This window comes from Podarcis tiliguerta (assembly GCF_965153285.1).
Source record: "Podarcis tiliguerta genome assembly, chromosome: 2".
Lineage (NCBI taxonomy): Eukaryota > Metazoa > Chordata > Lepidosauria > Squamata > Lacertidae > Podarcis > Podarcis tiliguerta.
Window position 1 is genome coordinate 63364564 of NC_139535.1, and position 17800 is coordinate 63382363.

The following is a 17800-nucleotide window of genomic DNA, read 5'->3' on the forward strand; positions in this document are numbered from 1 at the left end:
AGGACGGCGGCAATCTCCTTCCTCAAAGCGCAGAGGCGCGCGGAGAGAGGAGAATCCTTCCGCATTTGACACCTCCGCAGCTGCAGGCACGACTCGAGGCTGGCAGACGAGCCCCTTCTTAGCCCACCTCCAGCTTTGGAAGCGCCCTTCTCCCCTTTCAGCCGGGGCTATTTGCGCAGCTCCCGCGCGCGCTGGGAGGAGACTGAGGAGAAACCATTGGGGGGGGGGGAGGCTACCCGCGTCGGAATCCCCAGGGAGGACGAGGAGTGGGCTGGCGAGCTTCTCCCCCTCCCCAGTCCCAGAGCGCTGAGGAGGGAGGAGGAGGAGGAGGAGGAGAGTCCACCACCCACCTACCACCCCGCCCCCGCCCCGCGCAGCTGGAGGGCCATGCTAGGGAAAGAGGCCACGCTTCCCAAACTTCCTGCCCCACTTTCCTCAACAGCCGGCTGCCAGGAGGTGCCGCCGCCGAGCGCGCCCCAAGTGTGAGGAGCGAGGAGCGAGCCGCCTCAGGAGCCGCCGCCGCCTCCCCCCTGAGGGGACCGTGAGCCCGCCACCCTCCCCGCGCAATGAGCGAGCCCCGGGAGAAGAAGGCGCCCGCGGCTTCGCCCCCCGGCGGCACTGGCAAGGGCCCCGCCGTCGTCTCGCTGCTCTTCTCGCTCCTCTCGGTGGGCGCCTGCTTCCTGCTCAACGCCAAGACCTCTCGGCTCGAGGGCCGGCTGGTGGCCCTCGAGGAAGAGTTGGCCGCCGGCCGCGCGTGGAGCCCCGGCGAGCAGCTCGGCGCCGAGCCCCTGCTCGCCCTGCTGCAGCCTCAGGTGGACGGGCTCCTGCAGGAGGTGAGTGGGCAGGGAGGCGGACGGGCTGCTGGCGCCTGGGACCCCTAGGACTCTGGAGGCGGGCAGGGCAGCTCTCTCCGTCTCCAACTTCTCCAACAACTCGCGGTGATTGACAGGGATCCACCGTGGCGTATGCCAAGAGCCCTGAGCCGCATGAAGAGCGCCTTCCAAGGCTGACCAAGCCTGGGAGCTTCACGAACGTGGCCAGAGCTTTCGATCGGATGAAGCGCTGGCAGACCGTGGCTCCCCCAAGCGCGCGCTGCGCTATGTTCGCCTTGAAAGTGCCTTCCAGGACACTGGTGTCGCTTCTGCTGCAGCAGGCGAATCGGGTTACCACTTCTCACTTAGCTGCTGGAGGGGCAGGCAGACTAGCGTCTCCAGCTTCTTTGAATGCGAAGTTTATGGGGTGCCCTTGGTTGCGTGCCGTTATCCTCCTCCCTCCCTCCAAGGAGTTTGGAACAGCGTTCCTTATCCTTCTCTCTCCACCCTCTTCCTCATTAAAACAGCCTAGGCTGAGATATATCGACTGGCCCAGTGTCGTGCAGTGAACTGAGTGGCTTAGAACTCAGATTTCCTTAGCCCTAGTCAGACACTGCCAGGAAAATATGTTCAGATTCCAGGGCTATGCGTTCCAAAAGGTGGGGAGCAAAAGAGTGCTTTTGAGCATGTGCAGAATGCTGTCCTTCAGTACACTACAGCCAGATCCAGTACATCTGGGATTAGAGGAGAAAGAGCTTTCATATCAAAGGGTGTGATTTCATAGAATCATAGAATTGTAGCATTGGAAGGGATCACAAGGATCATCAAGTCTCCTGCAGTGTGGGAATCTTTCACCCAGCATGGGGCTCAAACCCAGGACCCTGAGATTAAGAACCTCATGCTCTACCAACTAAGCTATCACTCAGGGGAAAGCTTGGCCATCAGCACCTTTTGAAAACATGCGTTGATGACTGAATCAAATTTTCAAAAATAAGCTCTATGGACCACTGAAGAAGTTTGAATATTACGAACATAACATTCTGTAAGACTGAGAAAATCCCCATCATTTTAACAATAATTCCTCAAAATAAGAGGTACTTTAGTAACCTTTTCATGTTAGTGCTATTGTAAGATTTAAAGAGAAATTTAATTGCATTTCTCGAGTACTTCTGAATAGAGTTGCAAAGGTTTACAAAGTGTGACCCATATCTTGGAGCTTGTGTGCTAATTGCATGATGAAAAGCATTTTGATGGATGCTAAGGCTTGTATGGAAGCAAAGTGCCAAACATTTTACTGCTTACAAAAGTTAATTGTGTTTCCTCAAGAGGACCTTCCTAATTGCCCAGCTTCTTTGATCTGTGTGGTGATGAAACTTCATGATTCTCCACTGGTGGGTTCTCTTTTTGTGAGAACCACTAATATAAATGTGAGAAAGAGCCTTGTGGCACCATAAAGACCAACACATTTATTTATTTATTGCATAAGCTTTCATTATAATATAAATATACAAGTCTTTAAAGTGCACAATGTTTTTTAATTATTCTGTTCCAATGAGCTAATATTGATTATCTCTCCAGAGACTAGTGTGAAGGTTCATGCCACAGGAGACAGAGAATGTTATTGAACCAGTAGTTTTAGATAACATTCATTATGACACTTAGGGTTTTCTTATCCATAAGACTTTGGAGTATGTGCCAGCTGTTTGAATTCTGGAGATCATGGATAGACCTTTTAATTGTTAAATGCTTCAGATCCAGACTCGCACTAAGAGCACAGTTTCCCTGTGAGTTGTCTTGATATTAGATTGTACAAGACAGCTCTTGGTTGTGAATACTTTATGAAAAAATATATGTAAAATAAGGCCAGAGTAAATCATTAAGTAGGTATAGCTCCATTATGGAAAAATTGCCCCCAAGTTGCTCAATGTTTAAACCTGACAGCAGTGTATATAGGCTGTCTTTAACCCGTTTTGCTGTTGATTGTGAGCAGCCAAGTCAAGGAAATAGTAGCAGGGAGTTTTCAGATGGACCTGACGGATACAGATCTTGCAGAGCTTCAAATGTCATCCATCAAACATGGACAGTTCTGGATAGTGTGGGCATGCTTCCCAGGCTACATGGATTCTTAAGTCTGCTGTATTACTAACAGCTCACTCATGTAAGGCAATTGTCCAATAACTGTTAAGCATATTCCATCCTAATCCCTTTGCTGCCACAGTAAAACTTGCAGTATATCCTGGAGTGCGCTCCTGGCTATAGATAGAGCACTTATATCAGTATTTTGGATTTGGGATGGAATTTCTATGTCGTTTGTATGATCAGTTCAAGGTTATTTGTATGTGATAAATAACTAGCCTTCCCTAGCCTGCTTCCCTCCAAATGTTTTGGACTACAACTCTTATTGGTCCCAGCCAGCATGGCCAGGTTGGTGAGGACTGATGAAAGCTGCAGTCTGTAACAGCTGAAGGGCACACGGTTAGGAAAGACTGATCTAGAAGAGCAAGAGGGGAGGAGTGGGGAAGTAACTTTTGGAGTAGTAGTAGTAGTAGTAGTGCAGCGAAAGGAACTGACATAGCAGAACCAGTTCTTTACTTGGAATGATAATTACGGATAAGATATGGACAGCATATATATGTTGGCTTGATTTTAGGTTGAAGAGGCATCATTGTAAAGATAGCAAAATACAGGTGGGATGCAAAATCTTAGCTCTCTAATGGGAACTTTCATCCCTGTCCAGATACATTTTGTAAATCATTAATTTTTGTTTAGTATTACAAATTGTTTCTTGCTCTGTAAAATGGAATTCGATTGTTGGATAATATTTAATTGTTGAGCAATTTTTTAGCATATTTGATATATTTTTTGAAGTCTTTTGACTGTACTGAAGCACTTGGATGATAAATCAATGAATAATTAACACCGTAGATTATCCATTGATTAACACCATGTATGGGTGGGGTAATAATAATAATAATAATAATAATAATAATATATTATTACTATTATTACTATTAAGTCAGCTGCTTTGTTTTAAATGAGTGCCAGGGAAATTCTATGTGTGTCTGCTCCAGGTTAAGTTCTGAGCTTATATCCAGGTATGTGTGTGTAGGATTGCAGTCTTAGGCTGCAAAACTTTACACATTTAGTAGTGTATAAGCCCCATTGAACTCAGTGGACTTCTCAACAAACGCACCTAGAATTACACTATAATGTCTTGCAAGTATTGGCTATGGTGAGGGTTACATTTCCATGATGGGCATTTACCAAGATCATATTTACATTCGTATAAACCAATAATATGGAACTCCATATGTTCCTTAGGGAATGCTTTCTTATTATTTATGTTCTTATGATGATAGGGTGACCACGTGAAAGAAAGAAAGAAAGAAAGAAAGAAAGACCAGGGCTCCTGCTCCTGTATTAGTTGTGTAGAAGAGAGAATTCTATGTAAGCTACACCTGCTGAAATTTCATTCTCTGCACAGCTATTAAAGCTGCCAGAGCCCTCACCTCTCCTTTACTTGACCACCCTAATAGCTCATAGCAACACTCCCTGAAACTTACTACAACATGTTAGGTGTTTGACAGTTAAGGATTGTGCATTACTTGTGGCATTATGTGAATCACTTCCTTTTATAATATTGTCATGTATGTCAGAAGATAATTCTTAGCCTCAAAATCCACAGTATGAAGAACTAGTTCTTCATTGCCTTCCTATATTTTATAAGATGGTTCACTGGTTTCCTTGATGTGCTCATGTGCATAAGCCACAAACGGACTTGATGGCTTCAGGATTTGAACAATTCACTGATTGACTAAGGAATAATGGAAGGCAGTATAGAAAAGCAATCTTAAACCTTGGAAGTTCTTTTTGCTAAAGCATTTCCTTAAGGGAAGCAAATGTAATGTTGCCTATTAACTGTATTGCCAGCTTGTTATTTTTAGTTGTTAAGGGACAGTGCCAAAGAAGGGAGGAGATGTCACTGAAGGGAGATCAGTGATGGCATGCTAGCTGAAAGAAGAGAGCTCCAAGGGGGCATTGCAGCATGTGGTATAGCTCACTCTCATACTGCACAAAATGTCCCAAGAGTATCTCTGTAGGTGAAACCACACAGTCATGGAGATCTCAAATGAACTTGCATAGAAATATTCCTAAGGACAAGAACAGCTTGTCGTCAAAGGGTGAGCATTTCTCCCAGGCTACCACCTCTCTGACCTGTCAGACCTTGTCCTAAAGGAAACCTGTAGAATTCCTCTAATCAATAAGTTTAGGAAATCAGTTACAGTGGTACCTCGGGTTAAGTACTTAATTCGTTCCGGAGGTCTGTTCTTAACCTGAAACTGTTCTTAACCTGAAGCACCACTTTAGCTAATGGGGCCTCCTGCTGCCGCCTGATGCTTCATCCTGAAGCAAAGTTCTTGACCTGAGGTACTATTTCTGGGTTAGCGGAGTCTGTAACCTGAAGCGTATGTAACCCGAGGCACCACTGTACATTGGTGAATACACAGAACAAATAGGCTAAGTAGAGAAACTTCTCTGTTTTTGTTAATAGATTGTATATAGCTAGGCAAACTGCCTTCCTCCAACGAACATTCAGAGTTACTTTGGAGGCAGCCAGTTTGCCCAGCTATATCCATCATTATCTTGGAACTGGTCCTCACCAACAGGGAGAAACTGACCGACAATGTGGAAGTACTGGGAACTTTGGGAGGAAGTGATCGTGTCCTTTTGAGCTTCATTATACAAAGGCATTTTGATTCAAAAATAAAAAAAGATTAATGCTTTCATGAAATATTTTTCCATCTTATCATGCATTTGCCACTTTTAGTGAAATCCTATGCAATCTTGTTCAGAGGCAAGTCCCATAGAGTTTAATGGAGTCTACTCCCAGGTAAATTGTGTATAGGATTACAGCCCAAATGACAGTTCCAATTTGTATGTTGTGCCCTGCATTTTTTCATTTACAGTGGTACCTTGGTTTAAGAACAGCTTAGTTTATGAACAACTTGGATTAAGAATGCTGCAAACCTGGAAGTAGGTGTTTTGGTTTATGAACTTTGCCTTGGAATAAGAACATGTTTCACTTCCTGTTGAGTGTGTTCCATTTGTAAATTGAGTCCCCCGCTGCTATGGGAAAGCACACTTTGGTTTAAGAACGTTTTGGTTTAAGAACGGACTTCCGGAACAGATTAAGTTCATAAACCAAGGTACCACTGTGTTTGCACTTGTCCTTTTGTCACTTTGGTTCCAGATAAATCCTTAGGATGGCTTACAAAATCAAACAACTTAATCTTTTTTTATAGAATAAATCAGTTAAATCCCCATAAACAAGTGCAAATTGCACTCCAAAAAGTAAACATAAAAAGTTGCTTGAAATAACACCCAACTCACTTCTCAAACTCCTGCTAAAATTTATGTTTGCACTGTTCTCATGTTAAATTGGAATCTGCCTGGCAGGCTTTCCTGGTAAGGGAATTCTTATTCTTATTCTTAAAATTTATATACCACCCTTCACCTGAGGATCACAGGGCAGTTTACAATATAAAGAGGAGCAGTTAACTACTGAGAGAGTCCGGCTCTTTTGTGTCTTCCAGTCAGGGCAAAGAAAAGGCTCTGGGCTGGGTCTCTTCTAAGTGTATTCTGAGTTTGACGAAAGAATTTTTTCCTCAGTCTTGGCTGTGGTTGTTTAGGGCTTAAAGGTTAAAACTAGCACTCAGAATTGCACTTGAAAAGAAGGTGGAAAGCAACTGGTTTTAGCATCTGGTTAATGTATTCCCTTTGGCTCACCCTGTAACTAATCAGGCAGACACTTTTGGACCTGGCAAAGTTTCTCAGCAGTCTTTGGAGGCCACCCCATACAGAGTGCATTACAGTAGTCCATGCTGAAGGTTACAAAGCCATGTGTCTCAGAGGCCATCCTTCTGTAGGAGTGACCACAGCTGCTAAATGAGTCAAAACGGAGGGGTGTTGTTGTTGTTGTTGTTGTTGTTGTTGTTGTTGTTGTTGTTATTATTATGAATAATAATAATATCACAGCCCTACCTGGAAATTCAGGTGTGTTTTATCTTGTCTTTTGATTGTATGAACTTTTAAAGGCAGGGATTATCTCTTACTGTGTTAGAAAAATGCTTATGAGTGGTTTTAGTTAGGAATGTAGGTGAGCACTATATAAATAATCTAAAGAAAGCAAAGAAGGAAATATAACAGTGAATTGTTAAAACTGCTTTGGACTCTGGACATGTGGATTCTGTTTGTTATCAGTGGTACTAGGTGAGCAAAGTATGAAGCTTGAAGGAATCTTTTTAGTGTGGGTACACGTAAAATGCTTAATACTGATTCCCTGAGTTGCATCCAGAGGGTAGGTTATATGAGAGTATAGGCCGGTTGTTGGCAGCCAATAAAAGTTATTGGTGTCTATCATGTAAGCAGTGGCGTAGCGTGGGGGGGTGCAGGGGGGGCCGGCCACACCGGGCGCAACATCTGGGGGGGCGCTCGCACTCGCAGCTCTCTGCCCCTACCTGGCTCACTCACTCTCTCTCACTGCAGTGCTGGCTGTGCGAATCCGATCCGAGCCACCGGGTCGCCGCCCACTGTGGAGGGGAGGGTGCCAGGCGTGCAGTGCGGTGCGGAGAGAGAGCGAGGGACTATCTGGGGGAGGGACAGTGCAGCGGGGGGGGGGCGCAAATTACTTGCCTTGCCCCGGGTGCTGACAACCCACGCTACGCCACTGCATGTAAGGCAAAAAATGTACCTAAAGGCCCTCTCTCAGCAATGTAATAGTTAAGAAAATTATTGTTTTAAAATGCATCAATGTATATGCTTAATCCTTAGTGTGCAAACCTATGATCCCTGGGAGCATGACTCAGGGGTCTAAAATGCTTCTGGTCTTTTTCTGCAGATGGAGGAGACATATGCCCTTGGATAGTGAGATCCAGCCTCATGTGACCTCACAACTGCAGAAACCTCCATGGCCCTTGCCTTGTTGATACAGGAGTTCTAGTGTTGGTAGAAGCAAAAAAAAATGATCGTGCTGGAGGCATTTTAGTGAAGGTATAGATTTGAAGTAGTTAGGTGCAACTGAACCTAGAAGACAGGGTGATCAAGACATGTGCCAGTCATGCAGCAGGTGTATGTATTCTCCATGAGTGGGGATATAGTTTTTTAAAAAAACATGACAAAACTCAGCAAGGAAAAATGCCATTCTGTTCTACCTTCTTCTTTGCCATTATGTACACTTCAAGCTCTAGATATGGCAGTTCAGCATCCTCCACTTTGGATTCTTATGACATCGTTAATTGCATATCATCAATGTGAATTTTACATCTGGAAAAATAATTGTTATTTGAATTTGCAACATTAAATTTTTTAGAAAATTGGTTTCAGCAGCTAGTATTTACACTTGATTTTAATGTAGAATATTGTTAGAAATGTCTGTCATTGTTTAGTTAAAATTTGAGTCATAGGGCAGAAAACCAGCAGAGACATTGGGAAGTAATTAAAACTTTGCAGGGGGTGCAAAATCCAAATATGGTTATCTGTTCAAATATTTAATAAGTTTGCGAAGAGCTTTTTGGAAGCATAGCCAATTGAAATTCTAAATAGTGCAGTCAAAGGCTTCTCTGTAAACTTTACTTTGGTACCAAGTTGCCATTTAACTAAAAAATTTAATGCATTAACACCCCCTGCCCAAAGACTGGGATGTAGTAATACCTCTCTGTACTTGTTCTGAAACAAAGACTTCAATTCAAAGTGGATGGTCTTCATGCTAGAGCAGAAATGTTAATGAGTGCAGATTAAAGAAGTATGTAGTTGTAAACAAACAACACTGGTTTAATTCACAATAACTATATTGTTTCCTAGTAGCCTTAAAACATTCAGCTTATTGGCCAGTCCTAAAACTTGGAAGTGTCTGCAACTACGGTTGGAACTAGACATTTTGGAACAATATGGTTTTGCAATTGAGGGAGTGAATCAAAATGTGAGTGTTTAATCCTTTCCTTGAATTCTCCCCTGCATGTTCTCCCAGACCAGAAATGATCTACATACACCCGAAGGAAATCACTACTTAAGGAGAAACACCGTGGTTTGGCATTTGTGGGAGAGAATTGGAGCAAAACATGGCAAAATGGTTGTGGTGTTTGTGCTACAAGCAGATCCAATTATGATTGCTATTGCTGCTGTTTTTGTTATTTAGTATTATTTATTAAATTTATATACTGCCCTTCATCAAAAGACTGCAAGATGGTTTACAACATACAGCACAAATATCTGTACAATACAAAAACCAATACTCGCATTTCTTCATCTTAAAAGACAAAACAGTCCTATGGATGCTAGCTAATGTGAAATACAACCAAGAGTTGTTTAGTGTTGCTACCCATGTTGTTGGGAATTCAGCAGGCTTTATAAATGACAACCCTTAAGCATTTCATAAAATAAATAACTACATTAGGGATTTGTAGTTAAGCCTTCTAGAACTCTGCACAGAAGAACATGGAGAAGTACGCTAGTCACCAACGTACTAAGAGTGTTCTGTTTCTGAATCAATTCATCACACTTGGTTTAAAAAAACCCACCACCCCCACCAAAAATGACCCCAAGATTAGAAAAGCCTTCTTCATATACAGGCAGGGACAACCTTTCATAGCCTAATAAATTTCCACCATTGCCATGTATTTGGGAGTGCTGTATCATAGAATCTCATAACTGTATGCTAAAACAGTGAAATGGACTTCCTCAAAAGGGGTGGACTCTCCTTCCCTGAAGGTTTTTAAGCAGAGATTGGATGGCCATCTGTCATGGATACTTTACTTGAGATTCCTGCTGTGCAGGGGGTTGGATTAGATAAGGCACCCCCAAACTCAGCCCTCCAGATGTTTTGGGACTAGTATTCCCATCATCCCTAACCACTGGTCCTACTAGCTAGGGATCATGGGAGCTGTAGGCCAAAAACATCTGGAGGGCCAAGGTTGAGGAAGCCTGGATTAGATGATCCTCAGGACCCTCCCAACTCTACAATTCTATGGTTCTATGAAGTCTTCTACAAAGAAAGTTTAGACGGCGCATCACATGCTAACAATACAGATTGTGGTCAATCTGTACAATTTTAAATCTCATGGTTTCAGTGGGCGGGGGGGGGGGGATGCAAGCATGGGCTTAACTTTCCTATTGAAATCAGCGGGCCATAATGCTTAACTCTGGATTGTATGTATATGAATAATAGCAGTAATACAGTTTAAAGGGCGCATTTGCATGCACCCACCCACACCACTTCTTTTCTGTAATTATATGCTTTTGTCCTCCCACCCCCCAACAGAAACTGAGTGAAGGATTAGCCAAACTGCGTACAGCAAGAGACGTATCATCTGAATGCAGGTGCCCACCAGGTATGTAGAATGGTCACTTGTTGTTACTGAGAATGTCTTACCAGAAAAATATGAAAAACACCTGCAGTGATTTTTTTGTGATGAGAATTGTCCTCCTGACATGCATTTGCCCGTGTGCAATTGCAAAGAGGTTTTGAATGTAGAAAGGTTGTCTTCCCTCTCAAAGTAATCTGACAGACTTCTCTGCTGCAGATGGTAAGAAACGAGTAGCTGATGTGATAAATTCATTGCCTTTTGCGATTTCTACAATGGCTTTGCTCTCATCATGCTATAAATTATGCCTGATATATAAATTATACACTTACATGCTTTTTCTGTTTATCAAAAGTAACCTTTATCAAATCTCCAAGTCCTTTCACTGAGTCGGTGGCGGGCTTTGAGCTCTCAAATTTCAGTGGCGCCCTGTGCGACACTAAAATTTGGCATCCCTCCCCCCTCTTGCTCCATTCTACAGCATTGTTGTGGCGCCCTTGCAGCGCAGCCTCCAGTGCAGCCACACCAGTTGCACTACCCTAAACCCACCTCTGACTTACTATGTAAGAACTGCTTTTATATAGTCACCCTGTAAGCTTTTCGCCTCTCATCGTAGCAAATAACTCAAATGAATAATTGAATGGTTTTGATATGTTTTTGTTACAGCTGTGTTTTGTGAGGTCAAACTAATGAATAAGTGTCTAATGGCTTCAGTATGGACAAAGTATGCAAATACTCAGTTGTTTGTATGAATATTGCCCATAATACTTGGAGCAGCATGAAGCATGCTATCCCATATTAGACATGTCTGCGCATCATATGAGCAGGGTCGTTTTTTAGATGATGGGGTCAAATGCTTCCATATGAATATCTTTGTTTTGTACAGAAACCAAAGTCCACCTACACATCGTTGGTTCATATATTATTTAGTAATGAAAACATCGCAGGCTCCAGCATTTGGAACCATAACAGACAAAAGATTGTAAGCAGGAATTTTCCTGACCTAAGTGGACATAAAACTTATAAGTCTGGCTCAGCATCGTTTCTGAAATCGTGAGAAAGGGGAAAGCATGCTATCTTCTTTTGATCTTTAAATTATGTATAATAGTTTTAAATATTCGACTTATAGCTCTTTTAAACGTAACAGTATAATTACAGTCCTCTTACTTAGCTAACCACTAGCAAATAAATTGATAGCTGTCTTTAAGCTCAAAGTCTAGACTGACTTTCTTTAAAATAGGCTAGATTGATTGTGACGTTAATCTAAAATTCTTTCTTGCATGTCAAAATGTCAGTTACGTTTGAGGAACAGGAAGTCTGTCTAATTTTTAAATGTATGTTTTGGTTGTTGGAGCAGAATGAATATCTTTCATTGGGGTTTCTGATTACAGTCTTGTGTCCATTTTGCATTGAAATGTATGCTTCCACTGCAGAGTTAGTTTCGATTCCTAGCAGAGTAGACATAGCATTATTGTTACAATGGGCTGGCATTATTGTTGGCAGACCTTATCCTCTGCACAGAAGCACTTGTGAGGCTGATTCGTAGGATTGAGCTGTTCCTTATTTTTGCCTTCTCTTTTGTGTAAATACCTACACTTGAAAACAAAATACAGCTAGGTTCCCTGATTATGATGACACTGGTCTGCTGGCTAGGAAAAGTGATGCAGGATCTGGGTGAGTGAGGGAGTTTGGGGTTGCATTTGACATTTTGCAGTCAACTGATATCTGCTAATGTTAAGTGGTTAGAATAGCTTAGAAGGTTCTCTTGCTGGCCTTTTGTTCACCCTGCCTACTGGGTCATAAAGCCACCACCTTTCTGAAGCTAAGCAGGTATGAGTCTGGTCAGTGTCTGGAGGAGTGACTGCTTGGGAACCACATGTGTGCCATTTTGGGCTCCATCTCAGGAGAACAGTGAGATATAAATGTAGAATTAAAAAATATGACAGGAAGACAAAATAAGAGAGTGAGACGGGAAGGATTGAGGGAAACCCATCTCCTTATTTATGTGCTTCTTTTTGTCCTTCTGTTCTTCCTGAGAAGCAATCTTCTTGCCTACCTGCCTTCTTCTCCATCCTCCTCCATTCTCTGGTCTCTTCAGGGCCAAACTGGACAATAAGTCTGCACTCAGATTGCCAGTCATTTTAAAGGAAGATATGTAGGGAGAGGTTTGGATCAGGGCTGCAGTGCTGAGGGGAGGGACATTTATCCCTCTCTGCACATGATTTCCCCTATCTGCATTGCTCCTCACTGTGGGGGAAATCATGTCAATTTCTGTATGGAACTGAATTCGTGACTTGGGAACAAGGGAAGCATGTGGCTGTGGCTTTCAGCTTGGCAACTGCGATGCCTATAGTTCTGCTTTAAAAGGAGAAGAAAAATATTCCAGGAACATGGTAAAGTTGCCTTCCAGCAGAGTGATTATACTCATACACAGGCTAATTTATTGGTAGATCTACTTACTGGGCAATTACAGGAGTTGCGGCCAGTATTGTGGCAAAATTCTCATTTAACTGGATCAGTATATGAGGTGCCAGTTATGGCCAGCATCCAGAGAGCTACCACTTAGCTGTGCTCAGAGTCTTGGGGCATGGCCAGTAGGACTGGCCTTTTTAATTTTAAATAGCAGACACACATGTGATGCAACATAAACTATTTTGGAAAATCACCTCCACTAAAAAAACAACATTTGTTGCATGGGATGTAGGTTGCTGATTAAGACATATGGAACCAGTGGTATAGGCTCTTGGGATCTTGGCCTGAAACCACAGAACCATGATTCATTAAACAAAAAAAAAAAAAATTGGGTTCAAACACTATTATAAATTGCGACACATGATTGAAAATTGATCAAAAGATTCAGACACTTGCCCTCCTCTCCTTGCTGCCTTGGAGTCTATGTTAGGACCTATTGTGTGTCGGGACCCCGCAGCCACCCCCTCATTGGAAATAACTCACACAAGGACGCAGATATTAGGAGTACGTTACTGGGCAAATTTTGGCCACAACTTTATTGAATTACAGAATGTAAGCGGTATTGGCTTAGGCATTGATTGGACCTGACTATATCTGACTCCTGCCCTTTGTGCAGGAAGTCCAGAAAGGGTAAGCCACCGGTAGGGGGAGCCCTGTCGATGCGAACCAACTCAAGCTCCCCCTGGTGTTCCCATCGGGGTCATGTCAAGGCCCTAGCCCCCAGCTGGGCTTCGGACAAGATCAACACCCCCGGATTCCTTTAACGGAATACCCTTAAGCATAGAGGGGCAGGTGATGGCCACACCTCCCCTCCCTCACACAAGGTCAAACAATGCCTAAGCACAACCCTAACAAAATTGTGATGATTGCTACAAGGTAGGTGAAAACCAAGTGACCAGTGCCAATTTGCCAAGTGTAAAAATTCCTACCAGGCCCCTCGGACAACCAAGGCAACCAGCCGAAGTCCAAAGCAAGGCCATTGCCTAACCTGCAAAATAGGGAGGGAGGGAGGGTGATTGAGGAAGTGAGCCAAAGAGGAAGTCCTCTGGCTCACTCCTCAGTTTAAACAGCCCCCGGCCACGCCCCCCTGGCCAGCGGATTGGCTGGCTGGGCTCTGACATGGCCAGGATCTCCCAGGCAACGGGGGACAAAGTCCCCTGCCCCCGGTGGGGAGTGGGTGGCCATGCGGTCCACCGCAACTCCTCCCCACTGGGAAGTGGAGTGGATTTGTAATATCACTGGGGTGTACCACTCAGTGAGAGATTTTACTTTCTTGGGCTCCATGGTCACTGCAGATGGTGACAGCAGCCACAAAATTAAAAGACGCCTGCTCCTTGGGAGAAAGGCGATGGCAAACCTAGACAACATATTAAAAAGCAGAGACATCACCTTGCCAACAAAGGTCCGTATTGTAAAAGCCATGGTTTTCCCAGTAGTGAAGTATGGAAGCGAGAGCTGGACCATAAAGAAGGCTGATCGCCGAAGAATTGATGCTTTTGAATTATGGTGCTGGAGGAGACTCTTGAGAGTCCCATGGACTGCAAGAAGATCAAATGTATCAATTCTTAAGGAAATCAGCCCTGAGTGCTCACTGGAAGGACAGATCGTGAAGCTGAGGCTTCAATACTTTGGCCACCTCATGAGAAGAGAAGACTCCCTGGAAGAGACCCTGATGTTGGGAAAGATTGAGGCCACAAGAAGAAGGGGACGACAGAGGGTGAGATGGTTAGACCGTGTTCTCGAAGCTACAAACATGAGTTTGACCAAACTGCGGGAGGCAGTGGAAGACAGGAGGGCCTGGCGTGCTCTGGTCCATGGGGTCACGAAGAGTCGGACACGACTAAACGACTAAACAACAACACTACTCACTTACGCCTGGTCCAGTGATCAACAGGCGCCACAGAGGCTGTGGAACCCTTTAAATGACTCTAGGGAGACATAGGGAGGGCAGATGAAGTAACTGGAGATTAAGGAGAAAAGCATGGAGGAGAAAGAGAATGAAGGAGGATGGCTGCCTGGGGCATGGGAAGAGGGAAGGCAGTACCTTCAACAGGTGTGCCTGAGGAAAGAGGCAAGGCAGCCAGCAGGAGTAAGTGCCATTCTGGGCAGTGAGAGGAAGGCAGGGTGGGGAGAGCAGTAGGAACTTGCCCACTTGAAAGAGGTGATCCATACTCATACCCTTGGCAAAGAACAGAGGCTCTGGGAACAGCAGTGCACTTAAGCTGAATCCTTTATTAAAAATATTTCTTAATTTAAAACCAACAAATAAGCATGAAAACATGAAACAAGACAAGAGCTGAACAAAAACAGAAAAAATTAAAAAAAACCCCACAAAATCATCCAAAATGTTTGTGCAAATAAGTAAAGCTATGAATGTTGGTGCCAGACATGTCTCCTTAGGAATGACATTACAAAGGTGGGGTGCTACTCAAGAAAAGGCCTTCTGCTAAAGAGGCTACCTGATCTTATTCATAGACACTGTGGTATGGTATTTGGATCTCAGGCTGTTTAGGTATTCAATATAAGCTGGGCATTCTTTAGGAGAGGAGAAAGATCCTTCTAAGTCTTCCAGCTGGGACTCATGGACACCTGACATGGCCTGGCACAACCTGGGTAACCCCTGAGAGGCACAGGTGGGACTAGGAGAAACTTGTGATTGGAGAGGAACCATCCACTACAAAGTATGAGAGAGATGACTCTGGGAAAGATCTGTGGCTGACACCCCAAGGACGGCCCTTGGGGGGGCCACAAAAATGCTTCTTCCCTTCCACAGCGGGTGCTAGACAGAGCTCCACGTCTTGAGAGAGAAGCCAGAGTATAGACTTAAAACCCCTATGCCAGCGACATAAAATAACTGTTTGGAACTTCTCCATGTCCTGTCTTTCTTTATGGAGACCATGGATGAGGGCCTGCTCAGCACTGGCCTTACTGAGGGATACGCTCACAGTTGTCTATAAATAACCAAATGTTATTGATCTCAGGTTAACTGTCTGTAACTTTCAAAAAATAAATTGGGAGGTTTATTGATCTCTTGTTAATGTAGAGGCTCAATAGGACTTGCTCCCAACCAAGTGTGTACAGGAACACAACCTTAGGCACAACTAACTTAAGTTGTGTGGAAAATGCAGATATTCCACTGGAAGTGTCCTCTGAAACTCTCAAGTAGCAATCTTTCTATAAAGCCTTTGGCATAGTTGACCACCAGAGGGAGCTAATATTATTTCATGAATACCATAGAAACCAAAGTATTGAAACCATTAAGAGAAATTTGCTAATAAATCATCTGAAATCCATTCTATAATGTGGAAAATTGCTCTAGAGCTTGGCAAGCCAAATAGTCTAGAAAAACTGTTCAGTTTCTCATTTGTTCTCTTTATTTGGCTATTAATGCATCTAGATAAGGTTTTCTGCTGTAGTGTGACTGGAGCTTCATGCAAGTGCCATAGCTCAACTACAGTCTCAACAGTATTGTGTGTAGAATATTGTGTGTACAATTAGGGCTTTTTTACACTTTGGACTGGAACATTGCATGATGAAAGGGAAACTGAATCAAAATACTTTTTGTACAAGCAGAAGGACAGTAACTGCTACAGAAACTACTTAATGTATCACAGTATGAACCTAGTGCCAGCATTTTTTGAGTCGTACTTTTTGAAATAGTTTCTTTCCACCTACGTTTCTGTGAATTTAGCAAATGGTTCTTAAGTAGAAATACATTATTACATTGGAAGGTTGCAACATTGTAGAATATTTCACCTAAATATTCAAGTTGTAGAATTTATTGCTAACAGTGCTTTCCTGCCCTAATGGGCACCACTGAAAAACAGTGTTTCTGCTTTGATTTTAAGCTGAATAGTAAATTTGTGCCCTAATCCAATTTCTCTCTCTGTGTGTGTGTGTTATACAACCACCCACAGAGTAGGTGTGGTATGTATTTATGTATCATAAAACTTGTGTATTCACAGGTTTTGGATTCAGATTAAAGCTAGCATGAATGAGCACTCATGGGAGGTACATCTGCTCTCCTTTCAACAATGTCCCTCTCCTTTCCTTCCCCTTCTTGTGCCACAGTCATCAGGAGCAAGTTTGTTTGTTTTTGAGATGGGGGCTGCTGGGGTGAGGAGGGGGAAGGAAAATCCATTTTTGGCAGGCTGTTCTTGGATCCAAGACATAATGGTTTATACATGACCAGGATGTCTTCTTCATTACCGTTTGTAGACGAGAGCCATTCTTCACTGTGTAACAATGGATTTATTTTTGCAAGGTTAGAGGCACAGACCAGTGTTGTTAGTGTTAGATCTGAGACAAATATTCATTCAATAATTGATTGCAACATAACCTATACAAAGTAGAGCATTTTCACTTGAAAAATGCATTGCGAGGCACATAACTGTCACTCTTTCAGTAACAGACATCGTGAGATTGTCAGAACTGGTAATAGATCCTAAGGGGTTTACCTTGTAATAGTTTTTTCTTTCATAATTCCTGTTTGTCTGTTGTATTGAGGAGCAACCTATAGGGTGAAGGAGAGCAACTGAAAGAAAGCTTAGGACTTCTGCGCAGCTCAAGATCCTTCTTGTAAGAATTTTACTCTAGTGTGTGAAATAGCTGTCTGTCTAGCAAATCTATGACTATTTCACAACAGTACTACAGTAGCTGGCCTCAAACAAGCAAAAAATTGGAGGATAAACCTCCATTCATAATGTCTTGTCTCCTCAAGGATTAAAAAAAAAAAAGATGTTTCCTTCTCAAATTAATAATGTCTGCATGTATAATTTTATGAAAGATTCAGGGTTGTTCGTGGAACATTAAGTTAATTCAAAACAAGTATTTCCCAATATTGGGCTGGTTTACAAAAACAATGAAATGATTCCTGTTAATGCCACATGTTGCTTCATTTCTCAGAGTGAAAGCCATGCGGCAAGAATAGGTGAACCTAAATTAATTTGGTGGGCTCAGTGACTCCACATATGACATAGTAAGTGGGCTAGTTACTGTTAGCAGTTGGCAGGATCTCACTTGGGTGGTTGAAATAAAGGTGCATAATTGTTAGCTGATGTTTGGTAATAACCTAGGAACTTGGCCCATGTTTAATCTTTTTGTGTCCCCTTTCTCCGTGAGAAAATCATGGTTGAATTTCGTGGTGAACTTTAGCAA

The 17800-nt window shown here is 43.1% G+C and overlaps 1 protein-coding gene across 1 annotated transcript in view; it reads left to right on the forward strand.

The window, feature by feature from the left end:
• The window catches only part of COL23A1 (collagen type XXIII alpha 1 chain), a 293547-nt gene continuing 275747 nt past the window's right edge, over positions 1-17800 (forward strand). The window contains exons 1-2 of the mRNA XM_083428676.1: positions 1-833; positions 10129-10198. Of these exons, the coding sequence (XP_083284802.1) occupies positions 567-833; positions 10129-10198 (337 nt within the window). The 5' untranslated portion in view covers positions 1-566. The remainder of the gene's footprint in view (positions 834-10128; positions 10199-17800) is intronic.